General features: G+C 37.3%; 2 protein-coding genes across 4 annotated transcripts in view; one reads left to right on the top strand and one right to left on the bottom strand.

Annotated features, from left to right (window-relative positions):
• The window catches only part of LOC308490644 (uncharacterized protein), a 65,898-nt gene that overhangs the window by 7,701 nt on the left and 35,734 nt on the right, over window positions 1-22,463 (top strand). The window lies entirely within an intron of this gene.
• ZNF383 (zinc finger protein 383) lies at window positions 5,285-21,883 on the bottom strand. 3 transcript variants are annotated; one of them, XM_081032129.1, is made up of 7 exons: window positions 21,520-21,653; window positions 20,652-20,714; window positions 14,857-14,939; window positions 11,875-12,001; window positions 11,467-11,562; window positions 8,534-8,589; window positions 5,285-7,074 (listed from the first exon to the last, which is right to left on the bottom strand). In XM_081032129.1, exons 6-7 carry the CDS (start codon window positions 8,568-8,570, stop codon window positions 5,882-5,884), a joined length of 1,230 nt encoding a protein of 409 aa, XP_080888255.1. In that variant the 5' UTR covers window positions 8,571-8,589; window positions 11,467-11,562; window positions 11,875-12,001; window positions 14,857-14,939; window positions 20,652-20,714; window positions 21,520-21,653; the 3' UTR covers window positions 5,285-5,881. The 3 variants fall into 3 exon arrangements, with proteins under 3 accessions (XP_080888255.1, XP_080888253.1, XP_080888254.1); XM_081032127.1 differs by lacking the exon at window positions 8,534-8,589 and having other exon boundaries at window positions 21,520-21,883; XM_081032128.1 differs by lacking the exon at window positions 8,534-8,589 and having other exon boundaries at window positions 14,857-14,907.

Genomic DNA, 22,463 nt, shown 5'->3' with positions numbered 1-22,463 from the left:
TCTGAAGGGATGTAGAAGTTAGACTGTTGCTTAAGCAAAGCAAATTAGAGGAAATAATGCATAGCTTGGTGCCATTTTAAAAGTTGAATAAAGACAAATCAGATATGTGTGTAATGCTGATATGAGCAAGGAGAAAGGTGTGAAAAAATAAATAAGCTTTGTTGAAATTGTCGGTAGGTCTGAAAGAATTGGGTGGGGGCATGATATTTATTTATATATCTTTTTCTTTGTTTAGTAGTTATGGTAAGCTATATTACTGTTGTAATTTTGGTAGAGGAATATAATAAAAGATATAGTTAAAATGCATACATACAAGGAAAAAACAAAAGTTCTATTTCTGACAGCTCTTATTCAAATACTAAAATAAAAGTAGAAACAAAGCCAGTGCTGAAATTCCAGATACTTTCTTTTTACACTTCAATTCTCAAAGATATTTCTCCCTTAGAAAACTGGTTTTCTCAAATGTTTTTAATGATGCAATTTAACATGTATCAGTTTTTTTCTGTAAAAGTTACCATAATTCTACGTTTTAAGAAAATATCTCTCATAGGACCTGATTGGAATTTGGGGTGGGGTTAGTTATAGCAGAAGGAAAGACTTATGAGATCTTTGGTGAGAGGCATTTCCTTCTGCAGAGCAGGACGAGTCTCCCACAGACACACTAGAGACTTTCTATAGGGCCTAATATTAGAGATATGGGAAAGCTCCTAATGCAAAATACTTAGCTATCTACAAAAATCTAAACTTTTCTTTTTATTCATGTATTTTTTTAAAAGATTTTATTGGGGAAGGGGAACAGGACTTTATTGGGGAACAGTGTGTACTGCCAGGACTTTTTTCCAAGTCAAGTTGTTGTCCTTTCAATCTTAGTTGTGGAGGGTGCCGTTCAGGTTCAAGTTGTTGTCCTTTCAGTCTTAGTTGTGGAGGGTGCAGCTCAGCTCCAGGTCCAGTTGCCGTTGCTAGTTGCAGGGGGCGCAGCCCACTATCCCTTGCAGGACTTGAGGAGTTGAACCGGCAACCTTGCGGTTGAGAGCCCACTGGCCCATGTGGGAATCGAACCGGCAGCCTTCGGAGTTAGGAGTATGGCGCTCTAACCACCTGAGCCACCAGGCCCTATTCATGTATTTTTAATCAAGTAACCATTTCCCAGATATATTTATTTCTCACAAATGTATATTACAATAAGGAGGAAAATGAGTTTCTTGGTCAAATTACTTTGTGACATGCTGTAATATACAAGTTGAACTCGGGTTTGTTGATGGCTACTTCTGGACTGTTTATTCTACTTCATTGACCTATTTGCCTATCGTTAGACAACACCACAGTATTCATTGCCTCATCATAGTTTTATAGCAAGTCTTGTATTCAGATACTACAACTCCTTCGATTTGTTCTTTCTCAATACTGATTTTGGCTATTCTACATCTTTGGATTTCTGTACGAATTTTAGAATAATTTAATCAATTATAAAATAGAAAGAATGATGGTATTTTGATTGGGATGGCATTGAATCTATAGATAAATTTGGAGAAATTTTATTAAAGATATTGAATTTTCCAACCCACAGCCATGGTATCTTCATTTTTTAAAGATCTTGTCTAACTTCTCTCAGCAATGTTTTAGTTGTCCATGTAAACACTTTTAATATCTTTTATTAAACATATTCCTAAGTATCTTGTTTTTTATAAAAAGTATTTTGTCTCATTTTACACTTGTACATTGCTAACACAAAGGTATACATTTATGGTCAATTGATTTTTTTATAAAAGTGCCAAAGCAACTCAATTGAGGAGATGATAGTCTTTTTTAACAAAAAGTGCTAAGACAACTTAATATCTATGTGAGGGGGGAAAATGAACCTCAACCTATACATATCACACACAAATATTTATTCTTAGTGAGTCATTCACTAAAGTAAAAGAGAAGACTATCAAGCATCTGGAAGAAAACAGCATTTTCTATTCATCTTAAATCACTGAGCTCTACTTAGTTTTCTGTTAAAGAAACATCTGTGTGATGTTAGTCCTTTGGCAGTTATTGACTCGTTTTATGACCAAACATGTGGTCTATCATATTGTTTCCTGTATAACTGAAAAACAAGTGTATTTTGTGATTATTGAAAGTACCATTAAATTAGGTATAGTTGGTTGATACTATTGGCTTTTCATTTGGAGCACTTCCAGATTCTAATCCATCTAGAAAGTCCTAAAGATCATTTTTACGTTCTACTAATTTCTCTCTCTGCAAAGTCTCATCATCTGTCAGGCCTACTTCTTTATCCACCCATACCCATATCCATACTCACACCCATACCACATACTGCACTCAGGTATGGAAGGGCACACAGCAACCTGTTAACCTATGAAGGGCTTATTTCTATCAGGAATTCAGTTCAAGTCTTCCTTGCCTCCACCACTCTTAGATAGCACCATAGCAAAGTATGATTTCTATCTTGTCAAGGTTTTTCTTGCTATCATGGGAATAAAAGCCTTTCATATTCTTTTACATTCTAATTGCAATGAAAGTTGAAGTTCTGTTCTTGTTTTAATAACTTCCTTCCCACTTCCCACTATATCCTTATACTAAAAAGCATGGCAATGATTGGCTTTGTTGACTGTTTTAATGACTCCTCAGGTGAGAAGCAGACAAGGTATAAAATGGATGAATGCAGTGATATTTCAGCAGGTAGAATAACTCTTAAGTTTATTTATAAAATATATCCCATTCTGTCAAGTACTGCTAAGAAAAAAGGATGCATCTGAAGATCTTGGTTGGGGCTTGATAATATATTTTCATTAATAGTGCTTTAGTTACTTGAACTCTAGAAATACCATGTGAATTGTATTGTATTCTAAGAATCCCTTCTTTCCAAATCTATTTGGTTTCTAAATTCAGATACTAAGGAATACTATGTTATCTAAATCAATGTGATTTCCAAGTTTCAAACTAAGTAGCAAGTTTGGTTAAGTACGTATATTTATCAAAAATATTTTGTTCCTAAATTCAGATTGTGACAAATATTTGTTTTCTTTCAATTGATTACTATATTTGATTTGCTAATTTATAACATCACATAACTGATTCTGGACAGACCCTTGAACAATGATGGGATTAGGGATCCTGATCCCTGCAATATAACTGCATATAACTTTTGACTCTCCCAAAACTTAACTACAGTTGGCCCTTCCTATCTGTGGATTCAACCAATTGTGGATCAAAAATACTGTTAAGAATCCATGGTTGATAATGCGAAAATACTATTTTCAATCCACAATTGGTTGAATCTGCAGATTAGAAACCCCGTAGTTACAAAGAGCTGACTGTATTTATTGAAAAAAAAATTGCATGTAAGTGGACCCATGCAGTTCACACCCATGATGTTCAAGGGTCAGCTGTATTATCTTTTTCTGTGTTCTCCTCGTACATTTTAATATTAGGGTTATGATGAATTCATAAAAACAGGTAACTTGCTAACTTATATCTCAGTCGGTCTTGGAAGAGTTGCTAAAACATTTCATAGATTTAGCCTATACATGTACCTAGTCTGATGGCTTCTTTAGTGTAGCTGTGTGACATTTAAAGTATTTTTAAGTCTAATTTTCAAATGCTCATTTTGGAGGGGAATTATTAAGATTTCGCAATTGTCAATTCAATTTCTTTATAAAAAATCACACTTTCCAGATTTTCAGATGTTATAAAAAGTCTATAGTACTAACTTATAAATTTTGAGATAAAATTCATATACCTTTATAATTATCCTTTTAAAGTATACTGTTCAGTATACTTTATACTGTTCAGGTTTTTAGTATATTCACAAAGTTATGCAACCTACATCACTAATCCCAGAGCATTTTTATCATTGCAAAATATAGTCCTTTTAAATTTAAGTATGTTGTCATCTCAATCTCATTCACAACGCTGTTTGTCATCCTTACTTACCTGATCACTAGTTTGCCCACTTTTTTTGTCAAATAATCAAATTTTCTATTTTACTTTCACTTATTTCTAAATTTTGTTAACTAATAATGAATGCCTTTCCACTACCTATGCTTTAGATTTATTTTTGTTTGTTTTAGTTCATTGGTTTTTATTAATTATCTTTCTAGTATTTTAATATATGAATGCATATTGGATTATAAAACTTCCAATACAACTCTGCCACTCTCAGGGTTTTCAATTGTGTTCTGATTCTCATTCAGATCTAACTATTGTGTATATTACGGATTTGGTTCCTTACCCCATGTTGATCAAGAGGGGACACTGAATTAATATTCAGATATTTGATGACTATCTTACTGTCATTCTGGTCAAATAATCTGGCCTGAATATTTTCTGCTGTGGTGTGGGGGGGGAGTGATTATTAGGAAAAATATCATCTTTTCCGACTTTTTTGACAGCTGTGCTTTCAACCATCCGTCGTTATAACCACAGGGTTTCAGACTGGTATTAATCTTTGTGCAGCATAAAAGATGAAGTCTGAATGGAGACTACACACACATACTTTTTCTTTTCCTTTTAAAATTCCATGCTGTTGGTGATGGAAAGAGAACTGATTCTAGACGGTAAACACACAATATGATATATAGATGATGTATTTCAGAATTGTACATCTGAAATCTGTGTAACTTTACTAACAACTGTCATCCCAATAAACTTTAATAAAACCTGCATGCTGAATAATGAGTGATGGGAAAAGCTTTCCTATACTCATTACACTCAGTTTTCTTTTTTTCTTTAGAATTCTTTGATTTAGACAAAGGTAAACAACATGGTCAAAATCCTTGCCACAAATAATAATGAAGATAATTATGAAAATGAGTATATCAATAATAGTGGACAACTTTTACTAAGCATTTACTATCTGATAAAAATAGTTGATACTTTAAATTTATTCATTCATTAAATCCTCACAATTATATTTACTAATTATATTTATTAATTATAGAGCATAATTATATTTACTAATACATAGAAAATAAAATGCCACTAACATCTATAAGTAAAAAGTAAAAAAATATTTGAAAGGGTAAGTGACACTTTGATAACAAAAGTTAATTACCTTTCTAGTATGAAGTTGGGGTTAGGGTTGATGAAAAGGAACAAAAGAGTTTACAAGGAGAAAACGGATAATTTCAGCAATTAAAATACATATCTTAAAAGAAAAAACAAGCATCCAAAAATAAATTTGGGTCATAGTAATCAGGGCAGATTTTAGAACTGCAAACATTTAGATACAACTGTAACATGAATAACATCACTTTAAAAAGTCATTAAATATGTCATTAAAATAAAATCTATATTTATTGAAATGGCAATCATATTTTTGGCACGATAAAAGCAGGTGAAAGTACAATATGCATAACATGACTACACTTTCTTTAAAACAAAGTCTAAAAGGATTTGTTCTACCAATTTGAGAATAGTCATCTATAGTTGGTATGATTACAATTAACATCAGCTTTTTAGTTTCTGGCTTTTTTTGTTGTATAATAAGAAAATATACATTTGTGAAACAAAAATTAATACTATAAAATTATTCTATAAGGAATTAAAAAATACAAGGTCACACAATTTAAAGTGTGATATCGAATCAGAAGAAAAAAATAGCCCTTGAACACAAGCAAATATAAAGAATATAATGTTTTCACCAAGAAGGTAGAACAAAATAATGGGGAAGGAAAGAACTATTGAACCACTGCCATTAGTACAATATTGAGGAAGGAGTAAATGTCAATTTAGAATCTGAATTCATAACAGAATGAAATGCATTGGAATTAAAAATATATGCAAAATAACACAAGAAACAAAAATAGTGAAAGAAGGTAATTATCAAACATGAATTTTGTTTAAAATATTAGGGTGACAAGAGCTTTAACTTTTGTTATTCATCAGTATGAATTCCCTGATGACGAATGAGATCTGAGCCACTACTAAATGCCTTCCCACATTTACAGTTATAGGGCTTTTCACCAGTATGAATTCTCTGATGGCGAGTAAGGTTTGAGCATTTATTAAAGGCCTTTCCACATTCAGTACATTCATATGGTTTTTCATCTGTATGAATTCTCTGATGTTGAAAAAGTTGTGAGTTCTGAGTGAAGGCTTTTCCACATTCAAGACATTCAAAGGGTTTCTCACCAGCGTGAATTCTCTGATGTTGACGAAGTTGTGAGCTCTGAGTAAAAGCCTTCCCACATTCCTTACAATCATAGGGTTTCTCCCCAGTGTGAATTCTCTGATGATTAGTAAGTGCTGAGCCACTGCTAAAGGCTTTGCCACATTCCTTGCACTCATAGGGTTTCTCACCAGTATGAATTCTCTGATGCTGAACAAGCTTTGAGCTCTGAGTAAAAGCTTTGCCACATTCCTTACATTCATAGGGTTTCTCACCTGTATGAATTCTTGCATGTTGAAAAAGTTGTGAGCTCTTAGTAAAGGCTTTCCCACATACTTTACATTCATAGGGTTTTTCACCAGTGTGAATTCTCTGATGGTCAATAAGATTTGAGCAATAACTAAAGGCCTTCCCACATTCCTTACATTCATAGGGTTTCTTACCAGTGTGAATTCTCTGATGTTGAGAAAGATATGAGCTGCAACTGAAGGCCTTTCCACATTCATTACATTCAAAGGGCTTTTCACCAGTATGTATTTTCAGATGTCGAGTAACATGTGAGCCACAACTAAAGAATTTCCCACACTCCTTACATTCATAAGATTTTTCACCAATATGAATTCTCTGATGTTGAATAAATTGTGAATTCTGACTAAAGACTTTTCCACATTTCTTACATTCATAGGGTTTCTCTTCATTATTAATTATTTGATGTAGAGTAAAGAATGTCTGATGAATAAATGTGGGCATGTATCCGTGAGTGGGTATTTCTTGGCTGAAATGCCCATTTTGATACCCCAGTTGTCTTTCAAAGTGGCTTCCATATTCCAAAACATCTCTAAAATTGGAGTACTCAAGGCCATACATTGTAAGTCCCATTATATCCCTTTGGCATGACTCTATTTCATAAACTTCCTTCTTCAGAGATAATAACTTGGTTTCACACATTGACTCCAAATCTGAAAGAAAATAAAATGGTAAATATTCTTTCTGCCCCATTTGTGAAGTTAAACTTTTATAACAGAAATGGAAAACTTAAAGTGAAAATATCTGGTAGTAAATGACATTCAGTTCTCAAGTATATCTGTTTAATCTGGAAAATGGACAAGAAATGCATAGAAATTGATGAGATAGTCATGTGCCCCATAATGATGTTTCGGTCAACTACGGACCACATATGCAATGGTGGTCCCACAAGATTATAAAGGAACTGAAAAATTTTTATTGCCTAGTGACATCCTAGCTGTCCTGAGGTCGTAATGCAATGCATTACTTGTTGTCACACAGCAGCCTAGCAGACTGTCCCCCACGTCTTTCCTTGTGGAAAGAAAAGTCTGTGAGACTGTGCCTTTTTGGGACGTTATTTATCTCAATGTTTTATACCTCATGTCGCTCTGTCTGGTCCCCAAAAGATGGTTTGCAATGACGAGTAAGATTCCCCACGGGGGGAACAACTCAAGCCAGGCGGAACCGAGTGGGGACCCCCAATGAGCTGCCTTAGGAGATCCGGAAAGAAGCCTTGCCTCCCCTTCCCGGCTGCCTGGGAAAAGCCATTGCTGACTCTGGCTTTCCTCTCTCACCTGGTAGTGAGAGAAGTCATGAGGGCAATAAAGATCAGCTCTCTCCACTTATCTCAACAGAACTGTTACAAGGTGAGAGACTTGCCCCCCAGAGAGATGCATATCTCACCTAAGTCATCACAAGACTTTCTGCTCCAGCTGCTTGGGGACAAAGATAATTGGTTTGATTCACTTTTGTGAAAAAATGTACGAGATTCAAAAGACCGTGGAATAGATAATGCTAATTCCTTATGTGAATATCAATAAAAGCCACCAGATGGCCCGATTCAAGGCTCCAGTCTTTGTTCAGGCTGTGAGACCCCCTGGCCTTCTGATTTTTAACTGCATCAAGTCTCTGCTTCTTTCTTTCTTAAAACTTAACCCAAAGCCGCCCCTTCTCATTCCCTCACTGCCCATCTTGCGCTGGATGCGAGAATTACTCATGTGTTTGTTGTGATGCTGGTATAAACAAACCTAGTGGGCTACCAGTTGTATAAAAGTATAGCATATACAATCACAGTAGTAGGCTATGCCATCTAGGTTTGTGCAAGTATACTCTATGATATTCCCACAATGATGAAATCACCTAATGAAGCATTTCTCAAAATGATGTATCCCTGTTAAGCAGTGCAAGACTGAATAATGCAGAAAGCAGAAGGAAGAGACTATGGAAATAGGAAACCACAATCATTCTCAAATACTGATGTGGATAAGAATCATCTAGAAAGGTTGGTAGATATACAATGCTTAGGCATATGAAAAAATAAGTAGTTTTACATACATCTATATAAGCACGCATGCATGAAACAGAGTGTATGATCACACCATATGTATTACAAAAAGTGGATAATTTTCTGACCTCCATTAAAGGCCTCCTGAGAGGAATAAATCCACATTGGGGAAGATTCTTGGTCTCTGTGATATAATAAAAAATAATTTTGGTCTTTTTGCCAGGTTCCTAACAGAGTCTCAAAAACTCTTGGAATTTCCTGAGTGATAGGAATGTTTTCGTTATGTTAGTGAGGTCACCCAGTGGGTCCCTAGACAGCTTTGGGATGGGGACTGGTTACCAGAAAGACCAAGCATGTGATTAGAGGATTAGGATTTTCAGCTACTCAACCTCTGGGGAGGGGAGAGAGGCCAGAGATTGAGTGGTCAATGACTTAATCAATCGTGCCAATGTAATTAAAACACAATAAAAACTCGAAACACCAAAGCTCAGTGGAGCTTTCTGGTTGGTGAACACACTGAAATGCTGAGAGTGATACATTTTGACTCCATAGGGAGAAGGTATGGAACGTCTGCATCTTGAAGACTACCAGACCTCAGCCTAATATGTACCCTTTATAGTAAAAATGGAATTTTGTGATGCTGATCTTAGGAGGAAAGAGAGACTTGCTCATGTAGCACTGTGAGGAGTGGCACCTAAAAGTTTAAGGCAGACAGAAAGAAAAATAAGACAGTACAAAATACTGCAATGGAAGATTACAGGAACCAACTCTGACAGTTACTCACTACATGTTCCTAGGCAATTATTTAACCTTTCCAAATCCCCATTTCTTTATCTGTAAAAGGGACATAAACCTTAACTCATGATTACTGGAAGGGAAAATGTATGTAATTATCTTTGAACAAAGTGTTCAGTATTTGATAGGTATTATTAAGAAAGAACTCTTACCAAAAATAGGGATTTTAAGCAAATTAAATGGCTTGAAGACATCAAAATGGAGCCTATTAAAACATCTCCAGCCAGAAACAGGGAATTCATTCCAGCATTAATTTTTTCTCCTACCTCTATATGATCTTTCAGCAGCTTTCATCTAGTTAAGCTGCTAACTAACTTTTAAAACTATCTTCTTCTATCTTCACTGCTAATGCCCTCTTCAAACCAGAATCATCTCTTACTCAGATCACTGAAGTAGCTTCCTAACCCAGTCTCCCCACCAAGTTTCACCCTCTTTAATATATTCAGGGACCAAAATGTCACTTGGCCTGGCCTTCCCCTACTCAAAATCTATACTCCTCATAATCACCAGCAAAGCCTGAATAATGTGCTTCCTACCTGTCTAACCTCGACTCACATTCCACTCTCCCTTGCTCATGGAGCCCAGCAACACTGGCTTTCTTCAAACACCAAACTTTCCCCCTTAGAAGGGCCTTTACAGGGGTTCTCCCCTCTGTCTGGAGTTGTCTTCTTTAACATATTAAATAGTAAGACCTAGCAGTGAGCCTAGTACTACAGTAATTATGAAAAAGGGATGAGCATAAATGACATTTTAATATGTTGATTTCCATTCATGTCAAAGTCATAGAACGGATACTACTGTGGTTTGTTGTATACACCATAATTGGAAGAAATGCTAAATTTCAATCAGAGGTTACTAAATATAAAGATGCATTTTTTCTTCTCATCCAAGTTCATGGACTCCCCAAATTCTATCCAAAGGAATTCAAAATTAGCAACCTGAGTTTGAGTGTTTCTTTAAAAACAGGATGTCACTCCTCTGCTCAAATCATCTCATTCAGAACAAAATGACTCTACATCTATCTCATTCAGAACAGAATTCAAAGCCTATACCTAGCCCCACAAAATCCAAAATCATCTGCAAATACTCCCTCCCTTCTACCTGTACCTAGCACACAAACACACATATATCCTGCTACTTTGGTAATCTCCTCTCACACAATTCCCTCTTTGCTCATTGTGCTCCAGCCACAATAGTAGGCACCAAACAGCTCCTAACTCAGGGACTTTGTTCTTCCTGTTCCTTTTGCCTCAATATCTTTTACCAGATATTAACATTACTTCCTCACTTCCTCATCAGAGAGGCCTTCTCTAAACCTTCCTTCATAGCACTTATCAGCATCTGACATTATGAAGAGCAGAGCTTTGAATGTTTTGTTCAATACTATAATCCCAGCTCCTGGACCAATGCTTAGTACATAGTAGTGCTCAGTAAGTCCTCTTCTGGTTCTCCTCCTCTCTCCCAAATCTCTTCTCTGCCACCTCTTCCTTAACAATATAGACACAGACCATTTTGTTTTTTCCAACATTGCCTCTATACATGGTACCTACAATTACTTGAAAGGCTCCATCTACTATTTCAATATGGATTAATTCCACTTCTGCATATTTAGCCCCTGACTTTATGCCAAGATTCTTGGCTGATTCTCTCTTTTACTAGATTCTACTTTGCAGAAGTTATTTATGGATATATTTTAGCAGCACTTTTTGTTCTTAATAGCTGACATAATCAGCAAACTGTAGCAACTGGCAGACGACCTTGCACAAATTAGGTAATCAAGAATTTTGGATAAAGGAAGAATGCACAACCAACTGATAAAAAAAGTCATCAGCTGGCAGCTATAATAAAGACCATTACTTGGAGGGGAGAAGCAGTGCAGATACATGCATGCATGAGTGTACACACATGCATACTGTTTTGCGGGTGGTAGTAGAAAACATTTAGATGAGTCTAAGAGGAAGAAAAGCTAGCAGGGAACTGGATCTTAAACATAGTGAAGGGCACCTTGTACTTGAAATCAAGTGGTATGCTGGAGAAGAATAATAGAAAGAATACGGGAAGTAATAGAAAGAATAGAATAGTAAGAAAGGGAAGAAGTGAAACACGTCATGTGTGAACTCAAGCTAAAAGGACTTAGTAGTTTTGCCCATAAGCCTAGGGTTTTGATAGGAGCCTCCAAGATAAGATCTCTAAGGTACTGCTTCTTCACTGATCAGCTGAGTTATTACCTGTAATGCCCCGCTTTGTCCAATTATTTCTCACTCACCTGAACACAGGCCTCTTGTCAGCTCTCTGCCAACCATCCAGGGCTCTTTCCCTTGTTCCAGTAAGGAGATAACTTGAGGCTTAGGAATGTAAAGTCCTGCTCACAAGAAAAGATATGAAACATGGGTATGCTGTGGGTAAATCAGATCCAGAAATAATATCCAGTCCCTTGATAATCAAGGAAGAGATGCCACTACAGGAACACCCAAAGAAAAAAGAAGATGAAGCTTCAGCCATCACCACCTGGAGCTGCCCATTTCCCACTCTTCCTGTTCATTTCAGCTCCAACCATTTATTTGGGAATAGGAAGCAGAAATGTAGCTGGTAACTCAAAAGGCAGCAGAGAAATTTACTATGGAAGAAACAGACATTCCAGAGAACTCTAAATTACTGGTATAGACGCCCTTACCCATTGACAGCAGATTGCTGTAGTTCTCCAACATCACATCTCTGTACAAGGCCCTCTGAGCTGGACCCAGACATTCCCACTCCTCCTGAGAGAAGTCTACAGCCACATCCCTGAACATCACTGATTCCTGAAACAATAAACATATATATACTTGTGTAATAAAAGAAATACTTCAGAGACTATTGCACTTGTATTGAGGGGTAAAGCAAACAAGCAATTATACTGAAGTCACTGAGAATCAGAATCTTTGGATTTCAGAAACAGATGCAAGAGTAACAGGTTTATTTTATATTAAAAAACAAACAAATTCCTGATTTGTTCCACTGAAAAGGCCTAAGTAGCAGTGAGGAGCATTCCTAGAGCCTAGATTGTAGTCTCTAAGTGCCGTATTCAAATAAAAGGAACCAAGGTTCTTTGGGAAAAGAGAGGATTTCAGGATTGAGTCAGAAATTCTAAGGATGAATTTGAACGTTCTGTTGTATCAGAAAGCAAGAAAGCTATCGAAAATTACTGGAATCAGGTTAAAAGGACTCAGGAGCCAACCGGAAGAGCCTCCCACTGGCTAAAAATGGTATAATTTGAGGATCAAATATAATGGGCTGATCAGATCAAAAATAAAATCCATGAGCTCATTAACAACACTGAATAAAAAACTACTTGATTACTTTTGTAGAATTCTAAGAAACGAATCATTAGTTTAAAAACTGGTAAATAAAGGAAAAGGATCAAACATTGTTTTCCTATACAAACTGTTTTCAGGTAACCAAACAATTGCTAGAAGATTCACTTAACAGATAGTATTCCACCTAATCTATGAAGAAGAATGACAGAATCAAAATATCATTTTGTAACCTTTAATCAATTAATAAATATAGGCAATAATTGTCAATGGTGGCTAACATTACAAAAAGAAAGAGAACCAGATATAATGTACATCCTAATGGAATTACACATCACCACCTATGAAATATTCTCCACACACAAAAAAATCCCAACTGAATCTAATCAAGCTTCTAGACCTAACCACCGATTTTCAGAAAACACTTAAATGATACTGCAGTGATGTAATCAGTAAAATCCAAACTGGACAAATTAATCAGATTTTTCTTTTCTAACAACAACAAAACTGCACAAGAAGAAAAGAGATGGAGAAGGTACCTACAAATAAGAGACTTGAGAAGCGTATCAATCAATTGCTGTGAATAGTCCTTATTTGGATTCTAATTCAAATAAATTATTTTAAAAATTAGAGAATTACGGACATTTTAATACTGACTGTACATTAGCGATATTAACAAATTATTATTATTATTATTATCATTATTTTTAAACTTTTATTTAAGTGTGTTTATCCAGGACCCATCAGCTCCAAGCCAAGTAGTTGTTTCAATCTAATTGTGGAGGGCATAGCTCACACCGGCCCACGCAGGGATCAAATTAGCGACCCTGGTGTTACAAGCATCACGCTCTAACCAATTGAGCTAACCAGATCCCCAACAAATTATTTTTAATTGTTTTAGATGCAATATGGCATAATGGTTGTTTTCTTTTAAAAATAATCTATCTTATAGATATACATGGTAATTTGTATTTGCTTCAAAATAATCCTGTGTGTGGGAGTGAGGGTAGGGGACTGTACAAAGAAGAAACAGGTAGCTGTAGAGATGAAACAAGATTGAATCTGAGTTGATAATTATTGAAGCTGAATGGTGATTATATGGTAGTTCATAAGGCTACTCTACTTTTCTGTGCCTGGAATTTATTTCAATGAAGTTTTTTTAAGGTGGAGTGGTAGAGAACAGTTGCAATAGAATATTTTCAAGGTCTCAAGCATGTAAAACATTGATTTAAACAAAATTGTGCTATAACTGTTGTGGGGAAAGGAAGCAGAGTGTGATATAGAAAATCTAAATTCACACATACCTTACAAAGAAATAATAAAATGTTTAAAAATTGATAAATCAAGAAATAGCAATATAGGAATGTTAATTTAAAACATGGATAAATTCCACTGGAATCAGCTAAGAGATAGAAGGGTGTCTGTCTTTAGGGAGAAGCATGAAGTGGTGGGTCAGGGCCCCACTCTTAGTACTCCATGAATTTATTTTTTTAACATGCAAAATTTTAACAAATACATTTTAAAACAGCAGTATCTCTAAAACAGCATCTGATTTAAGTTTCTCATAAATTCTAGTTCACTCTTGTGACTTGCTGTTATAAGAAAAACTTCCTATTAATAATATTTTAATAATTATTTTTCTGATGCCAGAATTTTCAGGGAAGATTTAAAAGGTTTTTCTGAGCTCTGATAGTATGATCTCAACAATTTATAAATTGGCTGAATTCACTGTACTCATCCATTATCTCTATTTTTATTTCTGATAAAGAAAACTGGTGATTCATACAGAAATTCCTCACGACCCACACTTCCTGTTCAACCTCATATTAGACTTCTCTCCTGAATGCCCTAAACAGATTTGCAGAGATCTGTCTGTGTCAGCTACCAATCCCACAATCCTCCAAGCCTCAAAAGCCAGGAGATCTTGCAACAATCTACCATATACCATCCTATTACTGAAGAATACTGATCTGTAGAGATATTCTTGGCTTTTCCATGTTTGTTCCCAGCTAAGCAACTCATACCTCCACTGTCCAGACATGATAAATTCATTCTACAAACCTACTCTTGTTTCCTGTAAGAGAATGCATTTCCTCTCCATCATAGTTCCTGGGAGAGAGCTGAGAAAAGAGATGCTCAATTATTTACTGAATGAAAATATTAATCCTGGGTCAAAAGAAGAGGGGCACTTAGGAGTGGTAGAGGATTATCGGACTATAATGAGAGGAAATGAGGGAAGGGGAACCCTGATAGCCAGAGCCTTTAGAAAGGAAAGCAAATGCTCACATGCCCAAAAAATTAAAATTAAAATTAAATTTCTTAAACAGAACAATGTCAGGAAGGTAAGAAAAACATCAACTCACCTGGGCCATGGCTTTCAGTATTGCTGATTTTCAGTCCTCCTCAAAGCTGTTCTGAAAAAGGATACTGTTCTGAGAAGGCAGGCCTAGGGAAGCAAAGAAATGCTCTAGAAACAACAGCTCTCAGACTGACCAAGTAAAACTACCTCCGTTTCCCTTGGTCTTATAATATAACTCTAGTTAGTGGGAGTATGGAATAAATCCTACTCCTTCCCCAAGGCCAGAAACCCCAGGCTTTAGCTGCAGGAAGATAGATAGATCCTGGCTAGTGAATTCAAAGGAATACAGACTCAGATTTCCTCTCCTTCACCCAAGCAACCCAGTTTCCTGCCTCAGCCAAGTGATTCAGGCCAGATCTTGCCCCATTCCAGTGATATTGTTGCTCTGAACCCAAGGCATAGCTCCTATGACCTGCCCTAAGCAGATCCCTCCTCTGCAGTCCTCAGGTCCCCAAGCCAGATTCAGCCAAATGGTACCCTTTGGCCGGGAACACAGTACTCTCTGATGAGAACTAAAGACTTCCCTAATTAAGTATTCTCATTTTCCAAGTCCAAGAAAGTCAGTCAACTCCCCCCACCACACACACATACCCACACCCCGACAGAGGCATTCCTTATTCTTACTCCTTAACTTTGTTTTGCAAAAAAACCAAAAAACGAAAAAAAATTAACTTTGCTTATCTGTTTGCGGTATGGAAACCAATCAAAATGTCAACTTTTCTAGCTTTGTGTATATGTGTATAAATCTCTTTTTTCTATAACTTCAATGCTTTCTTTTGTTACACATAAATATATAATCAATTATTTTATTTTGGTATAAGATCATTTTGTAAAAGACGATGGTATAAGATTATCAACTAAGGGGCCGGCCCGGTGGCTCAGACGGTTAGAGCTCCATGCTCTTAATTCCGAAGGCTGCTGGTTTGATTACCACATGGGCCAGTGGGCTCTCAACCACAAGGTTGCCAGTTCGATTCTTCGAGTCCCGCAAGGGATGGTGGCCAGCGCCCCTGCAACTAAGATTGAACACGGCACCTTGAGCTGGGCTGCCGCTGAGCTCCCGGATGGCTCAGTTGGTTGGAGCGCAGGCTCTCAACCACAAGGTTGCCGGTGGGCGCTGCGCCCCTTGCAACTAGCAACAGGACCTGGAGCTGAGCTGTGCTTGCCACAACTAAAACTGAAAGGACAACAACTTGACTTGGAAAAAGAAAGTCCTGGAAGTACACACTGTTCCCCAATAAAGTCCTGTTCCCCTTCCCTAATAAAATCTTTAAAAAAAAAGATTATCAACTGTAATTTTATTTTATGATGTAACATATGAATTATAAATCCTACTTAATTTTTCCCCCAGAGGGGGCTACCCAGGTGTACCAAAATCACTTACACATAATATGTGTGATGACACTGCAGGCCATGCAACACTTAAAACACATACAATGTCCAATAAAGAAACGGTTACAAAATAAAAATCTTATTAAAAAATAAATTTACATGTCTAATGATGTATAAAAAGAGGCACAACATAGTGATCGCTGGCTCAGGGTCTAAGGAACTTATACTGTGCAACCAAGTCCCAAGAATTAATTGAAAAATCAGCCTTAAAGCTAGTCTGTAGTTTTGTTTTATTTTTCTCAAATCTGACTTGGTAATTTGTGTCCTATCTCCTTTTTTTTATTTATTTAAGTTTTGCTAGAAATTTATCAATTTTATTAATCCCTAAAATAAACTTTTGGCTTTGTTAATTCTCTCTATTGTATATTCATTTTATGTTCCAATATACATAAATTTATATTTGAGCTCTTATTCTTATTATTTCCTATTTTTTACTTTCTTTGGGTTTGAGTATACTTTTCCTTAACTTCTTGAAATGAATACATAGATCAGTAATTTTTCAGCATTTTTCTTTATTAGCATATGCATGTACGGCTACATATTTTCTTCAGGTTCAGCTTTAGTAACACTCCACCTTTTGATGTTATATTTTCAGTATTATTCAGTTCAAAATATTTTTAACTTTCATTGCAATTTCTTCTTTGATTCACCACTTATTTATAAATACATTGCTTAAGTTCCAAATATTGGAATATTTCTAACTATGTTTTTGTTATTGACTTCTAGCTGAATTCCACTGTGGTCAGAAACCCTAAAATATTATTTCAATCCTTTGAAATGTACTGAAATTCCCTTGATGGTCCAGCATATGATCAACTTGGATAAATGTCTCATTTGCATCTGAAAATAATATATACTGTAGTTGTAAGGTACACTGTCCTATGTATGTCAATCAGTCACATTTGTCAATCACATTGTTCAAATATTATATAGTTTACGAGGTTTATATTGATTGTTCTATCAGCTATTTAGAAAAGTGCTAACAACCCCTCACTATGACTATGATTTGTCTACTAATTTTTTTAGTTCTGTCAAATATATTTGAAGTCACTTTATGAAGGTATGTACATTTAGAACTATAATAATTTGTTGGTAGACTAACCTTTTTATTATGAATTATTGTTTTTTATCTTTAGTAGAGCTTGTCATAAAGTTTACTCTCATACAATGAAGTCAGGAGTGCAAATTGATACAACCATTTAGGAAAACTGTCAGTATACATTTGAATACATGCATAACCTATGACACAGAAATTTCACTCCTAGGGATATACCCAACAGAAATGCATTCATATGTGCACCAAAAGATATGTACAAGTATGTTCATAGCAGCCTTATTCATAATAGCCCCGATCGGAAAACAACTCAAATGCCAATCAATAATGGAATAAATAAATTGTAATATATTCATGATAGAATTTTAAACAATAATGAAAGACCTACAACTACATGAAGCAATATGGATGAATGTTGCGTATTATACTACATAATATTATTTATTATACAATGTATTCATGTTACATGTGAAATTTAACTTTGAGCAAAAGAAGTCAAGCACAAAAGAGGAGATATTGTGTGATTCTATTTAAATAAAATTCAAGAACAGGTAAAATTAACCTATGGCTATAGAAGACAGAAGAATGGTTATCTTTGGGAGAGGTGGGTAGTGAGTAGATGGGAAAAGAATCAGGCTTCTGGAATGCTGGGAGTGTTCTACTTCCTGATCTGATTTGAGCTCTGGTTAAATGAATATGCTCATTTTATAAAATTCATCAAGACATATACTTTGATTTCTGTACTTTTGAGAATGTATGTTATACTTTTAAAACCGTATTATACTAGATATGATCAAATAATACGGTGAATGTTTAAATTTTAAAGAATTGTTATAGTAAAAGACACATTGCCATTAATCCCCCTCAAAATATTCCCCCTCACTTCGAACACAATCATCCCATTGTTCTTGTGCCACTTTCTTTTTTTTTTTTTTTGGTTTTTGAGAGCCCACTGGCCCATGTGGGAATCGAACCGGCAGCCTTCGGAGTTAGGAGCATAGAGCTCTAACCACCTGCGCCACCCGGCCGGCCCCTCTTGTGCCACTTTCTGAAGCACTTCTGGAAGTCCTCTGTCATGAGTTTCTTTAGTTGCACTGCTGTGGCTGCCTCAATGTCTTCAATCGATTCAAAACATTTATCTTTCGGGGAGGGCAGATAGCTCAGTTGGTTAGAGCACGAGCTCTTAACAACACAGTTGCATGTTCGATTTCCACATGCGCCAGGGGGCTGTTCCATCCACAACTAGATTGAAGACAACGAGCTGCTGCTGAGCTGCCGGATGGCTCAGTCGGTTAGAGTGCATGCTCTTAACGAGGTTCGTGGTTCAATTCCCACATGAGATGGTGGGCTGCACACCCCTTGCAACTAAGATTGAAAATGGCAACTGGATTTGGAGGTGAGCTGCACCCTCCACAACTAGATTGAAGGACGACTTGACTTGGAGCTGATGGGCCCTGGAAAAACACACTGTTCCCCAATATTCCCCCCCAAAAAAAACCACACACACCAAAAAACATTTACCTTTCATGGTCATTTTGACTTTGGGGAGGAGCCAGAAGTTGCATAGTGCCAGATCCGGTGAATAAAGTGGATGAGGACATAATGTAATGTTTTTATTTGACAGAAATTGCCATACAAGAAGCAATGTGTGACAGCCTTTCCATTGAGATCACAAAATACAGTGAATGCTGCTGCTGAGTACCATCCAACAGAAAGGAAGGGATCTTCAATATAGGAAGCAGTGCGTCCAATCTTAGTAATACTGTGTGACAAGTTTCAACTTGTTTGGTGCCGTCAGTCAGGTGTGAGCTATGGTTGAGAGAAGGTGTGTTTTAAAGTGTGTCATAAATCATCCTCCATCATGACAACGCTCCATGTCACACGTCACTTCTGTTAGGGCAATTTCTGTCAAATAAAAAAACATTACAGTGTGTCCTCATCCACCTTATTCACCGGGTCTGACATCGTGCAACTTCTGGCTCTTCTCCAAGTCAAAATGATTCAGGACATGGAGGCAACCATGACAGCGCAACTAAAGACACTCCCGAAAGAGGACTTACAGCACTAGTTCAGAAAGTGGCAAGAACAATGAGATAAGTGTGTTTGAAGCAAGGGGGAGTATTTTGAGGACAATTAATGACAATGTGTCTTTTACTACAATAAATTTTTTTAAATTTAAACATTCGCTGTAGGTTTTGATCAGACCTTGAATACCATTATTCAGCAGATTCATCAAAAATTAAAATATCAAGTAACCAAGTATTAGAAAAAATACAGGACGACTATGTTTATAAACTGCTGGTAGGAATTAACTGGTACAACCACACTGAAAATCGATTTGGCAATATTAAGAAATTAGAAGATACACACATATTCTACAGACCAACAATTCCATTCATATGTTTATAACCTAGGAAAGCATCCATATGTGCACCAGGATACTTATAAAAATACATTCAGGGCAGTCCTTTCAAAGGAGCCAAAAACTGGAAACCAATGTCCAAACTACAGTTATATGTAACAACTCACAACAAGGGGGATCCTATGAAATATAGTACTACATAAGAAAAGCAAGACTCAAAATAACATTACACAGCACAATTTCATTTCTATAAAGTTAAAAGGCAAAACTAAACTACGTCGTTTAGGGATGGGTAGATGTGTAACTATTCTTTGAAAAAAAAAAAATTCCCACAAAAGTCAGGATAAGGATTACCTGAAGTGGTGAAGAGAATAGGTTTTTTTTCCTGTGGGCAGGACTAACGGGTTTCTGGAGTGTTGATGCAAGTTTTTGTTATATATAGTTTCCCTTTATCGTTACTTCTTAAACTACATGTTTATATTTTAAACACTTTAATGTATGTATGTAATATTCAGGAATTTTTTTAAAAGAATGAAAAAGAAACTATATAATAGGTGCAAATAATTTTTAGTGAAAACATAGCTACGCAATGGTACATGCTATAAGAGTCCAATCTGGAAATAATGTATGTTATATATGCACAGGAAACTTATTAGAAGGAAATAGATGAAAATATTGACTGGTTATGCTGTTTGTAACTTCCCATTTTCCAAATTCTTTAAAATAATCATGTTTCATGCGTGTGTGTGTGCACGCCCACATGTTTAAAAAGAAGTGAAAACTTAGTACACAGGAGTAACAGCAATTTTCTAAATCAATTTGTGAACATTATGTAGAAGGAAATGAGAAAGTATACTGGGATCTGTGTGTCCACCCCCAGGGCTTCCCATTTTTTCCTGAATGGAAATATGTAGGAACCAGGTGACTTAATGAATCTATGTTAAACATGACCATCCAGGAGAAAGAAAGTACAAAGAAAACCCCAGCACACCTTGTATTTGGATTGGTTGGCATCCATTCCTCCTTCTTCTGGGGACCTCTCTGAGAAGCAGAGCTAAGGAAAGAGAAAGGAATCATGAAATGCCAGGTCTTTCTTGTGGCCCAGTCTCACCAGATCAAAGGTAGCTCTGGATCCACACCTACTATCCGTGGAGAAGAGGGATGGAGAGAGGTCAGGGCAGTCTAGGCTGTCGTGAGCATTCCTGGTGTCAAAGGGGGAAAGGTCAGTTGTCCAAGACCAAAATTTGTTCTGACCTCACACATCAACCACTGGGGCACACAAACTGTCACCCTGGTACAATTACAGGCACCCTCCAACTGCACACATAGCGGTACGAACAGTTACATCATCATGCTCACACATTCTCACAGTCACAGACAGCCAGTACACTTAGTGCTGCTAACATTCACATAACCACAATCACACACACGCAGCCCTCAGATAACAGTGACGGCCACATAATCACAGATTCTCAACCCCTGCTCCCCACCTCCCAACACACTCCATGTCACACAAAGTTACACGGATACACACAATCACAGTCCCAACAGGGGACTCGGTCACACTGACACGTACAGTGCCAACGAGGATATCCAACGAGGATATCCCCAGATAACACCTGCACAGAGTTCCGCGCATGGTCAGTCATAATGACACACCCACCACAGGGACATACAATCACCCCCCGCACAAACAGCGCCGCAGAGTCACATAAGGTCACAATCGTACACATGAAATCCTACACTTCTTGCTCCGTCCTCCTGGCCCGAGACTCCGGACCCGCCTGAACCGTCCCTTCAAATCCTCAGGGACGCACCTGAGGAGACTAGTCCGAGGCCCCAAGACCGAGATCACTCACCTTGCACTTTCCCCCTTCCCTGGAGGCCCAGGGCCCAACAACCCGATGGCCGGGAGGAGGGGGATTGTTTAACCGGGGCCCTCTGGGAAATGTAGTCCCGAGTCGATCCGTTTAGATAAGATGGCGCCCGGTTCTCCGATTTCCCGCTACCGCACAGTCTGGGCTAAGCCGACAGCCCTGCTCTACTCTCCGAATCGCTAACAGGAGTCTTTGTGATCCATATGCAGGGTCGGAGTGAGTGTCCCACACGAGGAGATCCCACTCCCTGGAGACAAGCTTCCTCCATAGACCCGACCAATCCCAGGGAGTCGTATGTTCCCTGAAAATTGGAAAAAGAGAGCCAGATTCGCGCCGGAAATTGATTAGAGCCGCAGGAACTTCTGGGAAATGTAGTCTAGAGGCGGAAAGGGTGAGGCGGCCACCGAAGTGGGAGATTGACTTAGATGACATTCTGCGTTGATCTTTTCGCACAGGGGTGAGCGGAGCTGTGCCGGAGAGTCTCCTAGCGATTATAGCTCACTCTGCGAATACGCGGGACTGACTAAATCGCCATTTTGGCTTTCGTCAGTGGATGAGCGTTGGCGGCGAGGGTGGGGGAGTGGGGGTGGGGGTAGAGGGCAGTATGGAATGCTCAGAGCGGAAACCTGGGAGTCTCAGATCGGAATTCAACCAGGAAAACTGAGGGAAAGTACACCCGGAGCCCAGAATGGAGCTGATGGGGGCGGGTTGTCTGGAAGGTCAATTTTATTCAAAAAATAATTAGGGAAAACTTAAGGAAGTGCAAGGTGGTGTATACTGAAAACTAACACATAGCTGAAAAAAATTAAAGATCTCAAAAAGTGAAAAGATTTCCCATTTATGTACTGGAAGACGTAATATTGTTGAGATAGCAATACTGTCCAAACTGATCTACGAGTTCAACACAATCCTTATTAAAAATTTCA

The sequence above is a fragment of the Rhinolophus hipposideros genome, assembly GCF_964194185.1.
Source record: "Rhinolophus hipposideros genome assembly, chromosome: 21".
Lineage (NCBI taxonomy): Eukaryota > Metazoa > Chordata > Mammalia > Chiroptera > Rhinolophidae > Rhinolophus > Rhinolophus hipposideros.
Note: the sequence above shows the minus strand (reverse complement) of the source record. Positions and strands in the feature narration are given on the sequence as shown.

Bases quoted from the DNA above. Each gene is read 5' to 3' on its own strand.
- ZNF383 (XM_081032127.1), bottom strand. The intron at 11,563-11,874 runs GTAAGGGCGTCT...TCTTGTGAGCAG, and splicing joins CAGCAATCTGCTGTCAATGG to GACTTTACATTCCTAAGCCT. The intron at 7,075-11,466 runs GTGAGTGAGAAA...ATTTTCTTTCAG, and splicing joins GACAAGAGGCCTGTGTTCAG to ATTTGGAGTCAATGTGTGAA.